The 21,389-nt window shown below is 44.1% G+C and overlaps 1 protein-coding gene across 1 annotated transcript in view; it reads left to right on the top strand.

Annotated features, from left to right (window-relative positions):
• The first annotated feature begins 2,973 nt into the window (after nucleotides 1-2,973).
• Nucleotides 2,974-21,389, top strand: part of PSTPIP1 (proline-serine-threonine phosphatase interacting protein 1) — a 118,798-nt gene continuing 100,382 nt past the window's right edge. Inside the window, exon 1 of the mRNA XM_044283396.1 lies at nucleotides 2,974-3,317. Coding sequence (XP_044139331.1) covers nucleotides 3,285-3,317 — 33 coding nt within the window. The 5' untranslated portion in view covers nucleotides 2,974-3,284. The remainder of the gene's footprint in view (nucleotides 3,318-21,389) is intronic.

The following is a 21,389-nucleotide window of genomic DNA, read 5'->3' as shown; positions in this document are numbered from 1 at the left end:
TGCTATCTCTCTGCTCCTTCTTCAAATCCTTATTATGAAATCTTCTCATTTCTCATTAGGATAAAACACTAAATCAGCTCCGCCGAGCCCCCGGCCATAGTGGTGAAGTGGTGTCCGAGATCCCCAAGGGTGAAGCCAAGTAATTGTAAGTTTTCTTGTAAAATATGTTTATGTTATACACATATAGCCTACACTGTGCCACACAATATACAGTATACCGCTACACTGTGTAGTCTGTTCTATAAGCACCATTGACAGAAAATAATCTGAACCACAATCAACCACACATGATGGGCCCAATGATAAATACCCATACATTACATATGACCAGATGCATACCCCAATAGATAGATGTAAATTGTATCCACTGCCACCAATACTGTGTCAATGTGACCGTGTAAAAAATCAATGACTAGCCGCCAGAGACTAAAAAGCAAGGGGTCTGGTCACTGCTATACAGACATATAAACAAAGACACAGCAGTGGTAGGTACACTACAACAGTCCCTAATTCATAATAACACGAGAAAAAGACATAGGAGTGTATCAATTACCCATGGGGTGTGGTGGTGTGTGGTAGCACCGGATGTCTGGGCAGAGCAGTACCTCGATGCGCGTTTTGCCAGGAAAAGGCTTCGTCAGGCTTCTCTCACCCAGTTAAGCCAGTACTCTCTGCTCTGCACTCATGAGGGGTAATTACCCCAAAACAGCTGTCTGCAGATGAGGTGCTGGCTTATTTATTATCAGAGTCATGTCTCAAGTCCTATTTAAAAGGTTTAACATTGACTTATAAGATAGCTGCCTTACATCCGGTGGCATTAGAGGCAGAGCTTGTTAAGAGCTCATTTCCATCCCTTTCTTCCCAGAGGAGCATGTGTGGCCTATAAGTCTCATGCCGATTAAGGCTACTTTCACACTAGCGGCACGGACCTCCGGCAGCCTGTCGGATCCGTCCTGCCGCTAGTGAACGTGTGCCCCCGGACTACCACTCCGTCCCCATTGACTATAATGGGGGAGGGGGCGGAGTTCCGGCAGAGGCACGGCAGCGCATGTCGAGACGCTGCCAGAATAAAACTATGACATGTCCAACATTTATTCCGGAAGCCTCTTGCCGTGCGCTGCCGTGCCTCTGCTGGAACTCCGCCCCGCCCCTATTATAGTCAATGGGAACGAAGCGGCAGTCAGCGGGCACGCGTTCGCTAGCGGCAGGACGGATCCGACAGGCTGTTCACCCGACGGAACAGCCTGCCGGAGGTCCGTGCCGCTATTGTGAAAGTGAAGAGGGTTGTGGAGTCCGCACACCTTTTGATCGTGGGTGCTCGTGGAAGACTTCAGTCTAGTAATAATTTAGATAATCCACGGCACACCAGTATCGTTTTGCTTGCAATTTATTTTGAATAAAGAAATTCAAATAGTGTCAATATATGACTTATCGCGCCATTCTCAAATTATATACATAAAGTAATTCAGGCCATAATGTGTCCCAACGTTTCGGTCTTGTTAGACCTTTCTCAAGGGATCTGAAAAATGTATAAAGGACGAATATTCTATTTTTACTAACTATTCGAAGCGGTAAGTATTTTATATAATTGACAAATCATCAAAGAAAATTAAGATTTATGAGAATAAAGAACAAAGAAAAAGGAGGAAAAAATCTCAGAATATTAGTACGAGTCAGAAGGAAATAGAAGGTAGGTAAAGTAGAGGGGACATAAGACTGATGGAAAAAGAAATGCGATCATAGAGGAGTATACAGCAGTCAAACAGGAGGACTGCAGCCTGAAAGTATTGGAGTGGTCAGCCAGAGATAATAGATATAAAGAATGAGGAAAGACAGGTAAATATCGGATAGTGAGGAAGCATCAATCAACAATGTTATACCCAGATTCAGGTTTACTGGTTGATTGATGCTTCCTCACTATCCGATATTTACCTGTCTTTCCTCATTCTTTATATCTATTATCTCTGGCTGACCACTCCAATACTTTCAGGCTGCAGTCCTCCTGTTTGACTGCTGTATACTCCTCTATGATCGCATTTCTTTTTCCATCAGTCTTATGTCCCCTCTACTTTACCTACCTTCTATTTCCTTCTGACTCGTGCTAATATTCTGAGATTTTTTCCTCCTTTTTCTTTGTTCTTTATTCTCATAAATCTTAATTTTCTTTGATGATTTGTCAATTATATGAAATACTTACCACTTCGAATAGTTAGTAAAAATAGAATATTCTTCCTTTATACTTTTTTCAGATCCCTTGAGAAAGGTCTAACAAGACCGAAACGTTGGGACACATTATGGCCTGAATTACTTTATGTATATAATTTGAGAATGGCGCGATAAGTCATATATTGACACTATTTGAATTTCTTTATTCAAAATAAATTGCAAGCAAAACGATACTGGTGTGCCGTGGATTATCTAAGCTAGTGTGAAAGTAGCCTAAGGCACTCTCTCCCCAAGGAAAGATAGTATCCCCAGATCGAGTGTAAAATAAAATCTGTTGCTACCTGAAACCACTGACAAGCAGGCTAGCTTACTATGATGATTATTATGATTTTCGATGTGAAAAGGGTTTACATGCATAACATGATACAAAAGGAAGTACAATAAGTGTGTACTAACTGTGTGACAACTGGTACAGAGGGAGGGAAGACCCTGCCTGCAAGGGCTTAAAATGTTTATCATAATTATGGCTCATGCCATTTAATACACCCTACAGTCCATAATGCATATGTCCAGGGATGCCCAATCATATAAGGACACCAACAGGCTGCACACCACAATTTTGGGCTTGGGGAACTGCGGTGCTGATTGCCAAACTCTAGAAAAAGTACTGTCTTCGCCTTAATGTATTTTACTCTGCATAGTTTCCGAGAACTGCAGCTCTTTCTCATCTGCAAACAGGTCTCAGAAGTATAACTTCCTGTGTTACTCTGCTCTAACATTTTAGAGAACTAGAAGGTCCTGATAAAGGCAGTACAGTTCACCTTCTGTCCTCCAAACTCAAACCTCTCAGCTCTCATTTCATCGCCTGGCTCAAAGCTTTGTGATCTCATACGTCAAGACATACGCGCTGTGCTCTTCCTGGCAGATATTGCATACTTCTGAGACTTCTTCTTTCTATGCAATAGATCACGTTTATCATCTCGGTAGTCTTAGGGCGATAGATATTTGTAGCTGGACTGGAGAACCTTTAGAACATATGCTTCTGGTGGCATGGCTTCAAGCTGAATTTAACCATCTATATTGGAAGTAACCATAAAATCTACTGCGAATGTAAAAGGATGGCACTGTTAGCGTTTAAAGATGCCTTCTGGGTAAGTGCTTCCTTTTTACCATTTTTTCCAGATGACTGTGCTACCTTTAGACAAAATAAACTTGTGAATGCAGCAAGTTAGTCCTGCAAACTATTGATAGAAGTAAACTGTGCGCTGTAACAGTTACCAATCACCATAACTGTCCTTTCTTGATCATCATTGTGCCACTGTATATATACACTGTTAATGCTTTTTAAGGTAACAGAGCGGGTGCTGCTTTATTAACTAGACCCGGGCACGATGCCAGGCGTTGTCCTGGGTGCCCTGCAATACTTTAATTATTTGCATTACTGGTATTTGCACACAGGTCACCCTGTGATAACAGATAAAACGTGCAACAGACAGACTCCTTGTCTCTAGGGGGGTTAGGAGAAGGAGTGTCTGTACTTTAAATGGAACAAGTATTATTCAAAATTTTCTATTAACTTCTGTTTAAAATCAAATAAGAGTTATCCTTGAGTTGTACTCCTGATTTTATAGAAAAGCCACGTAACCTAACCTCAAACTATGTAGTTGCAATGACAACATTCTCTTTATATATATTTTGGTACACTGTTTAAAGGGTTTTTCCAAGTTAAAATACTGATAAGCTACCCTTGGGATAGGTCATCAGTATGTAATCGGTGGGGGGCTTACACCCAGCACACCTGGTTATCAGATGTTTGAAGAGGCTGCAGTTCCCTTGGGCGTTTTTAGATGCCAGCCTTAATAAGCCCCTGTGCTGTCGGTGGATCCGCTTGAGTTATAAAGAGGTGCAGGCCTCTTCATAACTTCAGCACATCCACCGCCTCTTCTAAATGTAAGACAGCTTCCTAGCTGTCTTACATGTAGACCATTTTCTACGTGTAAACCAGGTGTAGAAAATCATGAATGTGACGGGCCGGCAGGCCAACCAGGACTAGATCCGACCACCCAACTAATTTAAGTTCCAAAGATCATGTGTGCAGATGGGAGAAACTTCCAGAAGGTCAACCATCACTGCAACAGTGTCACGCCCTGCCCTGTGGGTGTTCTGATGAGATCTGTCAGAGTTGCTGCACGTGACTCGATCTGACAGTTGATTTTGTTGTAGGTTTGAGCAGAATCCCACCTCCTCTCAGGTGTTGGTTGCTCTTTAGGTAATTGGTGAGGCTATTTATTCCTCCCTCTCCCTATAGCCTTTGCAGGTTATAGTTCTGCCTTGTGTGAGCTCTGGAAGTTTGGTGAATCGTCTGCTACAACACATCTCTAGATAAGTCCTTTCCCCTTTTTCCTTCTGTGTCTGTTTTAACTAGGCCTCTAGCTCCTTCTGTTGTTGAAAATGCTGGGTGCCTCTTTCCCTCTTCCCTACAGCTGAGGGTTTGGTTCAGTGTGATTTAGTCTTAGGTACGTGGGCATGTGCATATCTACCATCGAGATATGCACATGGGCATAGCAGTTTAGGGAAATGTTTTAGGGATTGCTAGGAGGTTACCCCTTTGTTCCCTAGCATTTGGAACCTAGTTAGTTGTTTTGTTTACTTTGCCATGTTCTGTTTCCTTCCCTTATCTTACCTACCGTGACATTATCACCCACTCTACCATTATTTTTTTTTGCCTTGCTGTTTGCAAAATGGAAACTATTGATGCTTTGGTTGATCGCATGCAGGGATTGTCTTTGGAAGTAGCTGACCTCCGCAATTCGGTTGCACGGTATCAGAGTACTTTGGCGTCTGGCACCGTTGGGGAAAACCAGGTCTGCCTGGAACCTAAGGTCGCTCTTCCGGGGGAAGTGATAACTTTGTTCGGTACAGGGAGTCCTGTAAATTGTATTTTTGTCTGCGTCCGATTTAATCTGGAGACGAAAACCAAAGAGTAGGGATTATTATTTCTCTGCTAAAACGTGAGGCTCAGTCTTGGGCTTTTTCTCTGCCGACCGGTTCACAGTCCCTCCGATGGATGGATTAATTTTTCGGAGCCCTGGGACTGATTTATGATGACCCAGACCGTGTCTCTATGGCTGAATCTAAGTTGCGCAGCTTGTGCCAGGGAGAACGTACTGCTGAGTCGTATTGTGCTAATTTAGAAGATGGGCGACTGACTCGGAGTGGAATGATCCTGCACTCTGTAGTCAGTTCTCTCAGGGCCTATTTGAGAGATTAAAAGATGCCCTTGCATTTCATGAAAAACCAGATTCTTTGGAGGCAGCCATGTCTTTGGCCGTACGGATTGATAGACGTCTTAGGGAGAGGTGCAAGGTTCCCCTCGGGCAGGGTGTGCTGTCTGGTGGAGAATCAGTCCCTCCTGTCCCTTAGGGTCCTATGACACTTGAATTAGGAGCTGGAGAGGAGCCTATGCAATTGGGTCAGGTTACTTCTTGCTCTGGTAATAGGAATTTTAGGAAGCTGAATAGACTGTATTACTTCTGTGGTAAAGAAGGGTATTTCGTTAATATGTGCACTTTTATTAAACCTCAAAGTGGTAATGAAAAAAAAACTTCCTTACTCTTGGTAGTGTGAATGGGGAGTCAGAGCAGGCATATTCGTATCCTACCTGCAGTACCAGATTCCTCCTGCCTGCCATGGTGGCGCTAGACTCTAGAAATTTTAAGTTAAAGGTATTTGTTGACAGTGGCGCAGGGGTTAAGCTTATTGATTTTTAATTTCTTCAGAGTCATGGTTTTAAAACTAGCGCATTAAGCAAAGAGATACCAGTGTTTGCTATAGATTCCTCCCCCCTCTCGCAAAGATGTCTAACTCATATTGTTCAGGGTATTCATTTGAGCGTGGGTGATTCTCATGTTGGAGTTAATTTCTTGTTTTGTTATGAAAGGTTTGCCTGCTCCGATGGTTCTGGGTTTACCATGGTTTATAACACATAACACTACCATTGACTGGCAAACAAGACAAATCAGTTATTGGAGTGAATTTTGTATTAACAACTGTCTTAGTGCCTCTATTTCGGGGGGTCCACTAAGGTGTTGCCTCAGTTTCTTTCCGATTTTTCTGACGTATTCTCGGAGGGTGGAGCTCAGGAGTTGCCCCCTCACAGAGAGTATGAGTATCCGGTCAATTTTATCCCCAGAGCAAAATTGCCAACATCTCGGTTATATAATCTTTCTCAACCTGAAAGAGTAGCTATGCGGGAGTATATTGATGAGAGTTTGGCAAAGAGACATATAAGACCATCTAAGTCTCCTATGGCTTCATTTTCATAAAGAAGAAGGACGGATCCCTTAGACCATGCCTAGATTTCCGGGAACTGAATCTCATTACTGTCCGTGATCCTTATCCCCTTTCTTTTGATTCCGGATCTATTTGATCAGATTGTTGATGCCAAGGTGTTTTCTAAGTTGGATTTAAGAGGAGCTTATAATCTGATCAGAATAAGGGAAGGAGATGAATGGAAAACGGCCTTCAATACTCCCGAGGGTCACTTCGAGAACCTAGTCATGCCCTTTGGTTTAACTAATGCTCCAGCAGTCTTTCAGCGCTTTATCAATTACATTTTTCATCATTTGGTGGGGACGTTCGTTGTTATTTACCTCGATCACATACTAATTTACTCACCCGATATGAAGACTCATCAGGATCATTTGAGACAAGTGTTATTGATCCTTCGGGAGAATAAATTGTATGCTAAGTTGGAAAAATGTGTGTTTGCTGTTCAGGAGCTGCAGTTTTTGGGGTACCTGCTTTCTGCCTCCTGTTTTCACATGGATCCCGAAAAAGTCCACGCGGTACTGGAATGGGACCGGCCGGAGAATCAGAAAGCCCTGATGCGGTTTTTAGGATTTACTAATTACTATAGAAAATCCATCCTGAATTATTCTACCATTGTCAAACCTTTGACAAATATGACTAGGAAGGGCGCTGTCTTCTCTGTCTGGTCGGATGAGGCATTACAGGCTTTTCTGCTATTAAGAAATGTTTTACTTCTGGTCCCATTCTGATGCAACCTGATGGGTCTCAACCATTCATTGTGGAGGTTGACGCGTCAGAAGTGGGAGTCTGAGCAGTCTTGTCGCAGGGTTCCTCTCCTAGCAAATGGCGCCCGTGTGCTTTTTTCTCCAAGAAACTCTCGCCCGCTGAAAGAAATTATGATGTTGGGAATAGAGAGTTGTTGGACATCAAATTGGCCTTTGAAGAGTGGCATCATTGGCTAGAAGGGGCTACTTATCCGATTACATTATTTACTAACCATAAGAATCTGGCTGACCTGCAATCTGCAAAGCGTTTAAATCCTAGGCAGGCTAGATGGTCATTGTTTTTTACCAGGTTCAATTTTGTGGTCGCCTATCGCCCTGGGATTAAAAACGTCAAAGCAGATGCGTTGTCGTGTAGCTTTCCTGGGTGGGGGGGGGGGATTCGGAGGTGGTGGTTTCAACTCTTTACCCCGAGCTGGAGACGGAAATGTTGGGGGCTCAAGAGGAGGCACCTGATTCTTGTCCTCCAGGCAAGTTGTTTGTTCCTTCTGAACTGCGATACAAGGTGTTTAAGGAACATCATGATACTGTCATTGCGGGACATCCTGGAAGTAGATCCACTGTAGATCTTATTTCCAGGAGATTCTGGTGGCCAGGGTTGCGTAAAGGTGTTGAGGATTGTGTAGCTGCTTGTGAGACCTGTGCATGCGCGAAGGTGGCTCACACTCGGCCATCAGGATCTCTTCTTCCTTTGTCCACCCCATCTCGTCCTTGGACGCATTTGTCCATGGACTTCATTACTGATTTGCCGAGTTCCTCTGGAAACACTGTGATTTTGGTGGTAGTGGACCGCTTCAGCGAGATGGCTCACTTTGTACCATTATCAGGTTTTGACCAATGCGAAAACTCTCGCTCAGGATTTTTTTATAACATTGTGAAATTACATGGCATTCCCTCTGATGTGGTGTTTGATAGGGCTACGCACTTTGTTTCCAGGTATTGGAGGGCGTTTTGTTCTCGTCTGGGTATTGAGTTGTCTTTCTCTTCGGCTTTTAATCCTCAGTCGAATGGTCAAACTGAGCGCTCTAACCAAAACCCGGAGACCTATATGAGGTGTTTTGTCGCTGAGAATCAGGATGAGTGGTCCTCGTTCTTGTCTTTAGCTGAGTTTGCCTTGAATAACCGTAGGCAGGAGTCAACTGATAAGTCACCATTTTTTGGCACATATGGTTTTCACCCTCAGTTTGGTACTTTTTCTGGGACCGAATCTTCTGGGATACCGGAAGAGAAGAGATTCTCTTCCTCTTTGTCATCTATCTGGCGAAAGATTCAAGTTAATTTGAAAAAATTGGGGAAATATATAAACGGATGGCTGACAAGAGACATATGACTGATCCGGACCGGTGTGTGGGTGATTTGGTGTGGTTGTCCACCCAAAACATTAAGCTGAAGGTACCCTTTTGGAAATTGGGTCCAAGATTTATTGGCCCTTACAAAATCTCGGCGATTGTCAATCCAGTGGCGTTTCGTCTGGAACTTCCGTAGGCCTGGAAGATCCATAATGTGTTTCATAGGTCCTTGTTTAAGAAATATGTAGAACCTGCGAAACCATCTCCTTTGCCTCCTCCTCTTGTTTTGGTTGATAGTAATCTGGAGTTTCAGATCTCTAGAATTCTCAACTCACGTGTTCTTCGGGGTTCCCTTCAGTACCTGGTGCATTGGACGGGATACGGTCCCGAGGAAAGAATGTGGGTTCCGGCTACCAATGTTAATGCTAGCCACCTTGTGAATGCCTTTCACAGGGCAGGAGGTCACCAGTAGAGTCACTGTCACGCCCTGCCCTGTGGGTGTTCTGAGGAGATCTGTCAGAGTTGCTGCAACTCCTAAGCGTATGAGCGGACCCTGATGGTGGAACAGCTCAGACCCTGGATACCTAATATCCTGAGTCGCCCTGGAAATCCCTCACAAAGGAGCAGAGGAGAAATGACCTGTTCATCCACAACACGGAGGAACAGGAGTCTCTAAAGGCCTAGAAGCAGTGAAAAGGAGAGAGCAAGAGGATCGGCAGGTAAGAACAACAAGACAACTCACTTACCTGCCGAAGCCTCCACAACTGGAACCCGTGCATCAGTACAGGAGCCCGAACACACAGCAGGAGAGATGAACTCACACCTACAGGGATGCGTCCGGAGACCAATAGAATAGTGACAGGAGGAGGAGTCGAGTGACGCGCGCGTTATGTAAACTGATCGCGTCTCCATGACGACCCCTATGTCACTAACAAGGGACAGAATGGACGCGCTACAATGACGTGAAGCAAAGTCTGCCTCCGCGCCATTGACAACTGGTGACGTCAGTTAAAGAAATTTTCTCTATTGGCTATTGATCAAAGGGGACGCATGCGCATCGGAGACTCCGGGACGCCGAACAAAACTCATTCTAAAGATGATCCGGAAGAGAGGAAAATAGACCCCATGGACATTTCCCTGTGGGAGAGGTAATGGAATTTAAGTTATATTGCACAAAAACGCTATTGGTTAATGGCTATGTATATGCACCAATGTAATGAACGGTTGTACCTGGGGGAGGGCTCAGGTAATTGACTAGGCACTATATAAAACACATGTTTTTGTATTCACTTTACTGCTTGAAAAAGACCGGGAACGGTCGAAACGTTGCATTCCTTTGCTGTTTGTATGGAATAAATCCACTTTATTTACCACTAACTGACGAGTGCTGCGGACTTTTTCGTACTGCTATTTGATGGTGGATCAACAGCCAGGATCCCGATCTGCTGGCACCCACATTACCGTGGTTAAGGTATAGTGCATGGACTTTCCAAATTGGTTGATTTTTGGAAACAGGAGTGCTGCCGGACCTATTTATATACGAACACACAGCAGGTCACAGTACAAACAACCCACACAGGAATCCAGCATACCAACTCTGCCAGAACCCCCCCATGCTCACACAGTGCATGGCAGCCCCAAGCAGCGCTGCATACAGACTACAACATACAGGACAAACGTCAAACATACATGTAGGGACAAACGCCAACAACAGCCCAGACATGTAACAACCATGAAGATGTACAAGAATACCCTTAACATAAACCCACACCTAACAAATAACAAGTGAGGTAGGGAACCAGGAGCATACATAAGGAAAGACAATTTATGTCCAATAAGGTGGCCCTCAAGGACTGGGCAGAATCACCCAGGCAAGTAGCAGTGCTCCATTACCAAACAAGGCTGTAGAACAACTGCCCCCAGCCTGCAAGCCACAGGTATATATCAAGCTTGCGGCCACACCCAGGACACACCATAATCCCCACTAACTAGAAGATTAACCCCTAGCTAACCAAACAGCAGGAAGGCACACCTTAAAGGGGAATAGCAAATGCAAACCAAAAACTACACGTTGCCACCAGCAACGAGTCTGCATGGCAACCATGTCACGGTCAAACAACAATAAGACCGTGACACCCTCTCCCTATAGCCTTTGCAGGTTAAAGTTCTGCCTTGTGTGAGCTCTGGAAGTTTGGTGGATCGTCTGCTACAACACATCTCTAGATAAGTCCCTTTCCCTTGTTCCTGTGTCTGTTTTGACAAGGCCTCTAGGGTGACGCTAGCTCCTTCGGTTGTTGAAGGATCTGGGTGCCTCTTTCCCTCTTCCCTACAGCTGAGGGTTTGGTTCAGTGTGTTTCAGCCTTAGGTACGTGGGCATGTGCATATCTACCATCGAGATATGCACATGGGCATAGCAGCTTGAGGAAAGTGTTTTAGGGATTGCTAGGAGGTGACCCCTTTGTTCCCTAGAATTTGGTGCCTTGTCAGTTGTTTTGTTTACTTTGCCGTGTTCTGTTTCCTTCCCTTATTTTGCCTACCGTGACAAACAGTCCACCAATCTGGGCTTTATGGCGGAGTAGCCAGGAAAAAGCCCCTCCGCATTAAAAAGACCTATGAAAGCCCACCTGGAATTTGCAAAAAAAGGACCTAAGGGACTCTCAGACATTGCAGAGACAAGCAGGTATAATTACAGCTCCTCCATCCGATTCACTTGAACTACAACTGCTCAATCCTATTCAAATGAATGGGACAGAAGAGCTGTAATTACGCTGCTTGCTGCTGCAGTGCTGACGGCAAGATGATAAACACTCAAGAAACTGCAGATCTCATATAAGTGCTGCGGTCTCTTCAAACAGCTGATGAACTGCGATGCCAGGAGTCGGACCGCTGCCAATCTGATATTGATGACCAATTCTGAGGATAGGTTATCAATATTGGAAACCAGACAACCCCTTTAATATTGATGACTTATGTACTGCAGCTCCCGTCCCCACTGGACCACAAGTGTCATGTGCCATATGCATGTGCATGACTGCTGCCATTGATTGGCTGGCAGATGCATGTATTAGGGCATGTGATATTTCCAGTCTGCTGAGGACCATAAGTCTCAGACACCATGTCATGTTAAGACAAACCATTAAAGAGGTTGTCCGGGGTTAAGAGCTGAACCCGGACATACCCATATTTTCTTCCAGGCAGCCCCCTGATGTTAGCATCAGAGCATTTCATGCTCCAATGCTCTCCCTTGCCTTGCGCTGTATCGCGCAGGGCAAGGGCTTTTTTATTTGCAATAATACACTGCTGGACGGAGGCTTGCGCCCGGCAGTGTGTTCGGTGACGTCACCCGCTCTGATTGGCCGGCTTTTGCGCTGCCATAGCCGTTTTACAGGCTAGGGCAGCACTAAAGCACGCCCATCAATGCCGGTGACCTCACTGGGCTCACTGCTGGGCGGAAGCCCTCATCTGGCAGCCCAAATAAAGCCCGGTACGTTACCGGGACTCCTGAAAATGCCTTTGCCCTGCGCAATTCATTGCATGGCAAAGAAGAGCATCGGAGCATGAAATGTGTGATCAGAGCTCTTTAGAGATATTGAGGAAGTAAGAGAAAGCTTCCACTTCCTTGGACGGATTTGAGAAAATTGTGCAGGTTACAGAGACTCAGAGGGAACTTTTATTTAACCTAGTGCATTCTATATACAACCCTGGGAACTTGCATATGCCAGCTGTAAAGACTGCATTGAATGTGTACAGTGTATGTGTGAACCATCTATTGAGCTGCCCCAGTAAAGTACAGTAGACTTGTTGCACTAAAAACTGATCTCATTGCTACACTGCACTAGAGTGTATATCAGTATATCACTACACAGTCTTAAGAAGCATGGGGAGGACAGCATTCATGACTGCTAACACTTCCCTCTGCACTACTACTCAAATCCGCTCCTCAACGCTCAGTCATTGCGCTTGTATCACATATTATTCAATAGTTTTCCTAATATGCAGGAGCTGGGCTCCAGAAGAGGTGACCACTACACACGTCTATGGTTTGGACTTTGCTGTTTTCGGAGAGAGTACACTGCTTTGGTGCCCACCACACTTTGGAGACAGATTGGCCATCTGAAGTGAGATCTGCATCCTGCAGTGGGAATTGCAGAAGGAGTTAATAAGAATGGAATTATATGCCTTCTGTCAATTTGGGAAGTTGTCTGGATTTAATAGAGAGAAATTATTCAGCCTGCTTTCTCATATACAGCCTTAGAAAGATTCATGTGTATCACTGGTAGAGTCCGGCTTCCTCAGTTTACTTCTAACCCCTGAGGAAGCCAAACTCTACCTGCGATACGCATAGGGCACTATTTTCTGGACCCAGGCCCACCTAGGTAGTCCTTGCATGTCCATTTTATTTGGATTCTGGACCTTTTGCTGCCATATGATTATTTACTAGGTATATTTGATAGTCAATGTTGGTTGCTGATTATTGCATGCTGCCATCTGTGGACTACCTAGACTTTGCCTGTATTTGTGGTTTTTGGTGGGACCTGGATAGGTGCTTGGCTTCATTTCATACCAACACATGTCATATTGTATACATTTTGTAATCATGTTTGTGTGTCTTTGTTACCTAATAAAATTCCTTTATTGTTTTTATTAGTAGATGTGCACTTTATTGGGGTTTTCTTGGGCCATGCGGCCAATTTTGGGGTTTAATTGTTGTTTTGAACCTCCAGTGCACTCCGTCTTTATTCTAGTGTCCCCCTATTTCATTTTGTATACATGCATGTATGTGAAATGCATCTACACATCAATTTCACATACACATTTTTATTTTTAAACATGTGCATGCAACTTCCTCAGTCTTCATCCACTGAAACCAAAGTACAACCTCAGGCTATTTTCGTACAGCTCTACACCCAGCAGGTATATTAGCACTGCCTTGTTTTATGAGGTTTCTTTCATAAAAGGCAGTGAAGCTATTATCGTTATGTTTGCAATGAGTCTTCTAACCAAATCAGCCAAGCATACAACCAAAAGTATATGTGTGGGAAGAAGATTGATAAGATACTGTACGCAAGGACAATAGTAATGTGGGGGAATAGTTATAGTGCACCCTTTGTATTTATTGATGGACTTACCAAAAACATAGACATACAGATTTTATACCTTTTCAACAACCAGAGTTGAAGGCTATGTACACCTTTGGGGACAGTTTTGCATTGTACTTATTTTGAGCTAAAAATATTTTTTTCTATTGGTGTACAGAGCTGAGATACTGTACTAGCTACCTGTAGATTTGCAGTCTTTTCCGTCATGTGGGGAGCAGACAGACTTCTTATCTCTGCTTTTTGACCTTATAAACACTCATTATAGCTCAGTTCTTATCTTACTGATAAGAATGTGGCTTAAATAAGTGTTTATGACTTCTTAGTAAATTAGAGATAAGGGTTATTAGATGACCTGCACAAAGTGAAAGTAAAAATTACTATTCACACAACTAGACAAACAGTTAACTCTTTGTGACAGAATGGCTCAATATGTAAATATGATTTTTAGCCAAAAATGAGTGAAATGCAATAATAAACAAAATGTCACTGTGACAGGGCTCAGAAGATCTAAGAGACTGGCTGGAAGTGCTGGTGTTGGTTCTGCTCTGAGTTCCTGCTCTCGTCCGCATACTTCGGAGTTAAAGGTTGACATACCCTTATTTTCACCCAGGCAGCACCCCTGATTGCGCAGGGCACAGGCTCTTTTGTTTACAATAACACACTGCCGGGCAGAGGCTTCTGCCCGGCAGTGTGTTCGGTGATGTCACCGGCTTAGATGGGCGTGCTTTAGCGCTGCCCTAGCCGTCTTACTGGTAGCCCCATGGAGATCCCGGATCGTCACCGGAACTCTTGAAAATGCCTTTGCCCTGCGTGATTTAGCGCAGGGAAAAGGAGAGCATCGGAGCATGAACTGCTCCGATGCTCAAGTCAGGGGGGCTGCCTGGGTGAAAAGGGAGGTATATCCGGCTTCAGCTCTGAATCTGGACAACCCCTTTAAGTGTTTTTCCTTTATTTCTTGTTTGTTGTTTTTGGTATTAGGCCTGAGGGAGTCTCCGGTTCCTTCAGCTGGGAAGAAACAGGTCATCTCTTGCCCTGACACTATCTCCAGGACCCTTTAGGGTCAGATAGGGTCCTAGGTTACAGTCTATGACCAGTCCTACCATCAAGGTCTGTTCATACTGATAGCAGTCAGGGCTCGGTTTAGGGATCACTCGGTGGGGACCTTTTTCCTTTTCCTTAGTTTCCAGGCTAGTACCTTTTCCCTTCCCTCCTGTTGTCGGTGTGGTGTTCCCTCCCACATCCCTACGTGACACAAACATTTCCTCCAAAGGTGAACATGCCTTTAAGGCCTATTTACTCTGCCGGCTGAGAGATAGAGAGCAATACCACGCATGTCTAGAGCAGTATGGCAAAATCCAAAATTAGGAGATTCAGGTTGTTTTTTTTTTCCTTCTGAAATAACGGATCTGTGACGGAAATGGCTCATACGGATGCCAAATGTCCATAACTGATGCACAGTTTTTTTCTTTATTATTCTGTTCTTCTGACAGATCAGAAGAACAGAAAAATAACGGTCATGTGAACTCCACCTAACAAAGAAAGATTTTGAAACAAAAGGTCTAACACCTGCTACATTCTAAAGAGTAACTGGTAACATTTTATCAGAAAAGCTATCCAACTGCAAATTGACTGGAAACTTGACCTTGGCTAAAATCAGTTTTTATATTTTGTATCAATCGCAGCGGCCTCCGGTACTTCGCTAGCCTCCCATTTGTAAGACAGGCTTGCTTTTTTTCTTGGGTAGTCTCAGGGAATACCCCCTAAACTTAGTGGTCCAAATGGCAAATAAGGGGTATTCTTCTGAAGAGGCCTACAGGCTTCTGACCCAGTCGGATGAGGAATGGGAACCCTCATCTGACAAATCCAGCGGGTCAGAATATGAACCTGTAGAAAGCAGTGGCAGTCTGACCCAAAGTTCGGACGAGGAGGTTCAGGTCCCTGATACCACCAGGCGTACCCGGCCCCGTGTTGCTAGACCACAGGTTGCGCAGGATCCGCTTAAAGGGCAGCAGAGTGGGGCTGGCGCTGTCGGATTACGTGGTGAGGCATACACCAGCAGCGCAGCCCATCCCGGACCTAGTACCAGCACTGCCGTAGAACATGGTGAAGTGGCGAGCACCAGAAGGGCAGTTGAAGCTGGTAAGGTGGCACGTGCAGTAGTTCCCCCATCGCAGCCACCGCACAGACAGGCCCATAGAGCCCCTTGAGTGCCTGAGGTGTTGGCAAACCCTGATTGGCAGCCCCCAACTTCAGCCGCACCAGTAGTTCCCCCTTTCACCGCCCAGTCTGGAGTTTGGGTTGAGACAGCTCAGATCGGTTCGGCACTGGGGGTTTTTGAGCTGTTCTTGACTGCGGAGCTGTTGGACTTAGCTGTGGCAGAAACAAATCGATATGCCACTCAATTTATAGCTGCCAACCCGGGAAGCTTTTATGCCCAGCCTTTCCGGTGGAAACTCGTCCAATTTTCCGAAATTAAAACTTTTCTGGGCCTTCTCCTCAATATGGGCCTAACCAAAAAGCATGAATTGCGGTCATATTGGTCCACGAACCCAATTCATCACATGCCCATGTTCTCTGCTGCCATGTCCAGGGCACGATTTGAGGCCATCCTGCGTTTCCTGCACTTTAGCAACAACTCCACCTCCCGTCCCAGAGGCCACCCAGCTTTTGACAGGCTCCACAAAATTCGGCCCCTCATAGACCACCTTAACACCAAATTTGCAGATTTGTATACCCCTGAGCAAAACATCTGCGTAGACGAGTCCCTTATGCATTTTACCAGGCACCTTTGCTTCAAACAATTCATCCCAAGCAAGTGCGCCCGGTATGGGGTCAAATTGTATAAGCTCTGTGAAAGGGCCACAGGCTATACCCACAAATTTCGCATCTATGAGGGTAAAGATCAGACCCTGGAGCTGGTCGGTTGCCCTGACTACCTGGGGAGCAGTGGGAAGACAGTCTGGGACTTGGTGTCACCCTTATTTGGCAAGAGGTACCATCTTTATGTGGACAATTTCTACACAAGTGTGCCCCTCTTCAGGCATTTGTTCCTAGAACAGATTGGCTGCTGTGGCACCGCGCGACCTAGTCGCCGGGGCTTCCCCCAATGACTCGTTACCACCCGTCTTGCAAGGGGGGAGAGCGCTGCCTTGTGTAATGAAGAACTGTTCGCGGTGAAATGGAGAGACAAGCGTGACGTTCACATGCTCTCCTCCATTCACGCAGACACGACAATCCAAATTGAACGAGCAACCAGTGTCATTGAAAAGCCCCTGTGTCCACGACTATAATTCGCTCATGGGAGGGGTGGACTTCAATGACCAGATGTTGGCTCCTTATTTAGTGTCCCGCCGCACCAGACGCTGGTATAAGAAGGTGTCTGTATACTTGAGTCAATTGGCTGTATATAATAGTTTTGTTCTCTACAGTAAGGCTGGGAGAACACAATCCTTCCTCAAATTTCAGGAAGAGATCATTGAGAACCTTCTGTATCCAGGAGGTTCCATGGCCCCATCCACCAGTGTAGTCTACATAAGCGACATTTCCCCAATGTCGTTGCCGGTACCTCAACCCAAGCGTCACCCCGAAAAAGATGGTGTCTGTAGCAGGAGTGGAATAAGGCATGACACCCGCTATTTCTGTCCTGACTGCCCTGACTACCCTGCCCTATGCTTAGGGGAGTGTTTCCGGAAGTACCACACACAGGTACACTTAGCATAGGGATTGCATCTCACAGGACAGGCACACAGGGTTATTAGGGCCCATTCACACATAGCTGCTGCAAACCTCTCCTTTCACCTGGGACAAAGTGCATAATGTCACATCTTTGGGCGATTTGCGCTTTGCACATTGTCCCATGGGGAAGGAGAGGTTTGTCCTATAAAAAAGGTAAAAAAAACAAAACCAAAGAAAAATCACCAGTAAGCAAAAAAGTAAAAGGGCTTCTGTCACCCCACTAAAGTCCTTTTTTTTTTTTGGGGCTAGTTAAATTTCTTATAGTGCGATATATGAAAATATAATGGTGTTACTTACTTTCCTTCAGCCGTTTCTTATAAAAACAAAGGTGCTCTTTGGAATGTGGGCCCCTTTGCCCACCTAGGCTGCAAAAAAGTGTTACACATGTGGTATCGCCGTACTCGGGAGAAGATGGGCAATGTGTTTTGGGGTGTCATTTTACATATACCCATGCTGGGTGAGAGAAATATCTTGGCAAAAGACAACTTTTCCCATTTTTTTATACAAAGTTGTCATTTGACCAAGATATTTATCTCACCCAGCATGGGTATATGTAAAAAGACACCCCAAAACACATTGCCCAACTTCTCCTGAGTACGGCGATGCCACATGTGTGAGACTTTTATGCAGCCTGGGTGGGCAAAAGGGCACAAATTCTTTACACATTTGAATTTCAAACTACTTCTCACGCATTAGGGCCCCTAATATGCCAGGGCAGTATACCTACCCGACAAGTGACCCCCATTTTGGAAAGAAGACACCCCAAGGTATTTCGTGATGGGCATAGTGAGTTCATGGAAGTTTTCATTTTTTGTCACAAGTTAGTGGAATATGAGACTTTGTAAGAAAAAATAAAAAAATAAAATCATAATTTTCCACTAACTTGTGACAAAAAATAAAAAGTTCTATGAACTCACTATGCCTATCAGTGAATACCTTAGGGTATCTACTTTCCGAAATGGGGTTATTTGTGTTTTTTTTTACTGTCTGGGCATTGTAGAACCTCAGGAAACATGACAGGTGCTCAGAAAGTCAGAGCTGCTTCAAAAAGCGGAAATTCACATTTTTGTACCATAGTTTGTAAACGCTATAACTTTTACCCAAACATTTTTTTTTATCAAAGACATGTAGAACAATAAATTTAGCGAAAAATGTATATATGGATGTCGTTTTTTTTGAAAAATTTTGCAACTGAAAGTGAAAAATGACATTTTTTTGCAAACATTCCGTTAAATTTCGATTAATAACAAAAAAAGTAAAAATGTCAGCAGCAATGAAATACCACCAAATGAAAGCTCTATTAGTGAGAAGAAAAGGAGGTAAAATTCATTTGGGTGGTAAGTTGCATGACCGAGCGATAAACGGTGAAAGTAGTGTAGTGCAGAATTGTAAAAAGTGGCCTGGTCATTAAGGGTGTTTAAGCTAGGGGAGCTGAGGTGGTTAATGACCAGGAAATGTTTAATTTATGTCATTTTTGTTTTTACTCCCAGCCCTCCCAAAGCCATATTTTTTTAATTTTTTCATTCACATAGTTGTATGAGGGCTTGCTTTTGCGGCACCATATACGGTTGCATACAATGTGGTGGGAAGTGGGGAAAAAAAAAAAAAAAACAGCATTCCACCACAGTTTTATGTTTTTATACAAATTTTCATATGCAGTAAAACTGACCTGTTAATTTTATTCTCCAGGTCAGTAGGATTAGGGTGATACCACATCTGTATAGTTTTAGTTGCGTTTTAATACTGAAAAAAAAGTTAAAACTTTGGGCAGCGTTAAAAAATTTGGTGTGAGGCCCAGTCATTTCTAGTTACGTCACTGTTGCAAGCACCTATAAATAAACAGACCTGACAAAATAAAGTTAGCATTACTTCTTGGATGTCAGCAAACCAGACCTGATAAATCCCTCTGCACCGCAGTGGTGATGCTCACATGGTCTTCACCAGTTTGTGATTAAATGCCAGCAACGATGACATGCTGCAATGTCATCAAAGCTACAGCATTTGTGATTTTGTACTGACAATGATAAGGTTTCATGACTGCACATGACTGTGTCTGTAGTTCGGTCTGCAAACCACGTATCCGCAAAATACAGATACCTTTCATGCGCATTACATACGTTTCCCACTCCAATCAATAGAAAAAGTTATACTTATCCACAATATGGACCAGAATAGGACATGTTCTATTATTTCCGGAATGGCCACATTGATCCGGAAAAATACGGATGTGTGCATGGTCCTATAGAAATAAATGGGTTAGGGTGCTATCCCCCAAAAATAGATTGCACATAATAAAAAAAAAAAAAAAGTGATGTGTATAAAGCCTGAAATAAAGGATTTATTTTATGTTAATTTCTCTAATTTCCCATTAGTTACATGATATGATAACAGACCATAAACTGGAACCACAAATTGCATGAAATAATGCACATAATCTGTCGCCTCCTACAAGCACTATAAAGTACAGCAATATATGTATGGATTACCTGCTGCTGACACCAGACCGGTAATTTGTATTTGGACACTGGCCCCTATTCCCACTGCTGTGTGCCCGCAAACCAGCTGTAGAATGCCCCGAGAACTCATGAGTGTGTGCACAAAATGGACAGGACTCCAGAAGTCCTCTCTATGCATTTCAAAACAGTGGAGGAACGTTGGCAAGTATTGGCTTAAAAACGAACATAGCTAAGTCAGTGGCAAGCGATCTATACATGAATTATTGTACTTTATGGGGCTTGTAGGAGGTGTACATTTTTTTAAAGTGATTGAAGCAAAAAAAAAAAAATTATAATAATTTTTAAATGATTATTGTGAAGTTAAACAAGGACTGAAGTCATTTGTAACGTCATCCAGACATATTAGATTATTGTCCGAACCTGCCAATGATCTAATTTAGGCTATTTTCACACCTGCGTTCGGTGCAGATCCATCTTGTATGTGCACAGACCGATCCGCACCGATAATGCAAACACTTGTATCCGTTTAGAACGGATCCGTTTGCATTATAAAAAAAAAAAGTCTAAGTCAAAACGTATCCGTCCTGACTTACATTAAAAGTCAATGGGGGACGGATCCGTTTTCAGTTGCCCCATATTGTGTCAGTGTGAACGGATCCGTCCCCATTGACTTACATTGTAAGTCAGGATTGATCCGTTTGGCTCTGCATCGTCAGGCGGACACCAAAACGCTGCAAGCATTGTTTTGGTGTCCGCCCCCAGAGCGGAATGGAGGCGCAACAGATCCAAACTGATGCATTCTGAATGGATCCTTATCCATTCAGAATGCATTGGGGCTGAACTGATCCGTTTTGGGCCGCTTGTGAGAGCCCTAAAACTGATCTCACAGGCGGACCCAGAAACGCCAGTGTGCCTTATATGGGGACAACAGCTTATCTCCCTCTTCCTATTGCAATGGACATGCACACTTTGCCAAGTGATGTTTATTGAGAGTAAGGAGAGATACAGTTGGCTAACAACTATAATGTGTATAGCTCGCTTTCAGAACCCTAAAGTTGGATTCTGACACCCTTTTGCAACGTGTCGGGGCATTGCCTTGCGCCCCATAAGAAGACACCAGTATTATAGAAAGTGCATGCTGGTCAAGTTATAGCTCTGGCTGGAGGGAAGGGCTTGGGTCAAGAATTTGTCATGGTGGGGTTGGGGGGGGGTAATCTACTGTTAAAACTTTTGCCGCAGGCAGCATGAAGGCTATGTGCTTCCCTAACAACAAAACACTGAGGGAAGGGGGGGACCCAAGCTGAACCTTTAGACTAGGGCCCATGAGCCTTTAGCTACGCCCCTGCTTATACCATACCATAATCTGTGACAATGTAATCAAGCAAATATGCTGTCACACTTTTAACCACCATATTAACATTGTTGTAACTGTATGACTCATATAATATTGTTACAATAATGAGGAAGAGCAGAAAACAGCTAAGGAAACGGTAATTGATTTAAATGAGCACAGGAAGGAAATGTTTATGGGGAAATATTTTCCCAGCTTGT

The sequence above is a fragment of the Bufo gargarizans genome, chromosome 2, assembly GCF_014858855.1.
Source record: "Bufo gargarizans isolate SCDJY-AF-19 chromosome 2, ASM1485885v1, whole genome shotgun sequence".
NCBI lineage: Eukaryota > Metazoa > Chordata > Amphibia > Anura > Bufonidae > Bufo > Bufo gargarizans.
Note: the sequence above shows the minus strand (reverse complement) of the source record. Positions and strands in the feature narration are given on the sequence as shown.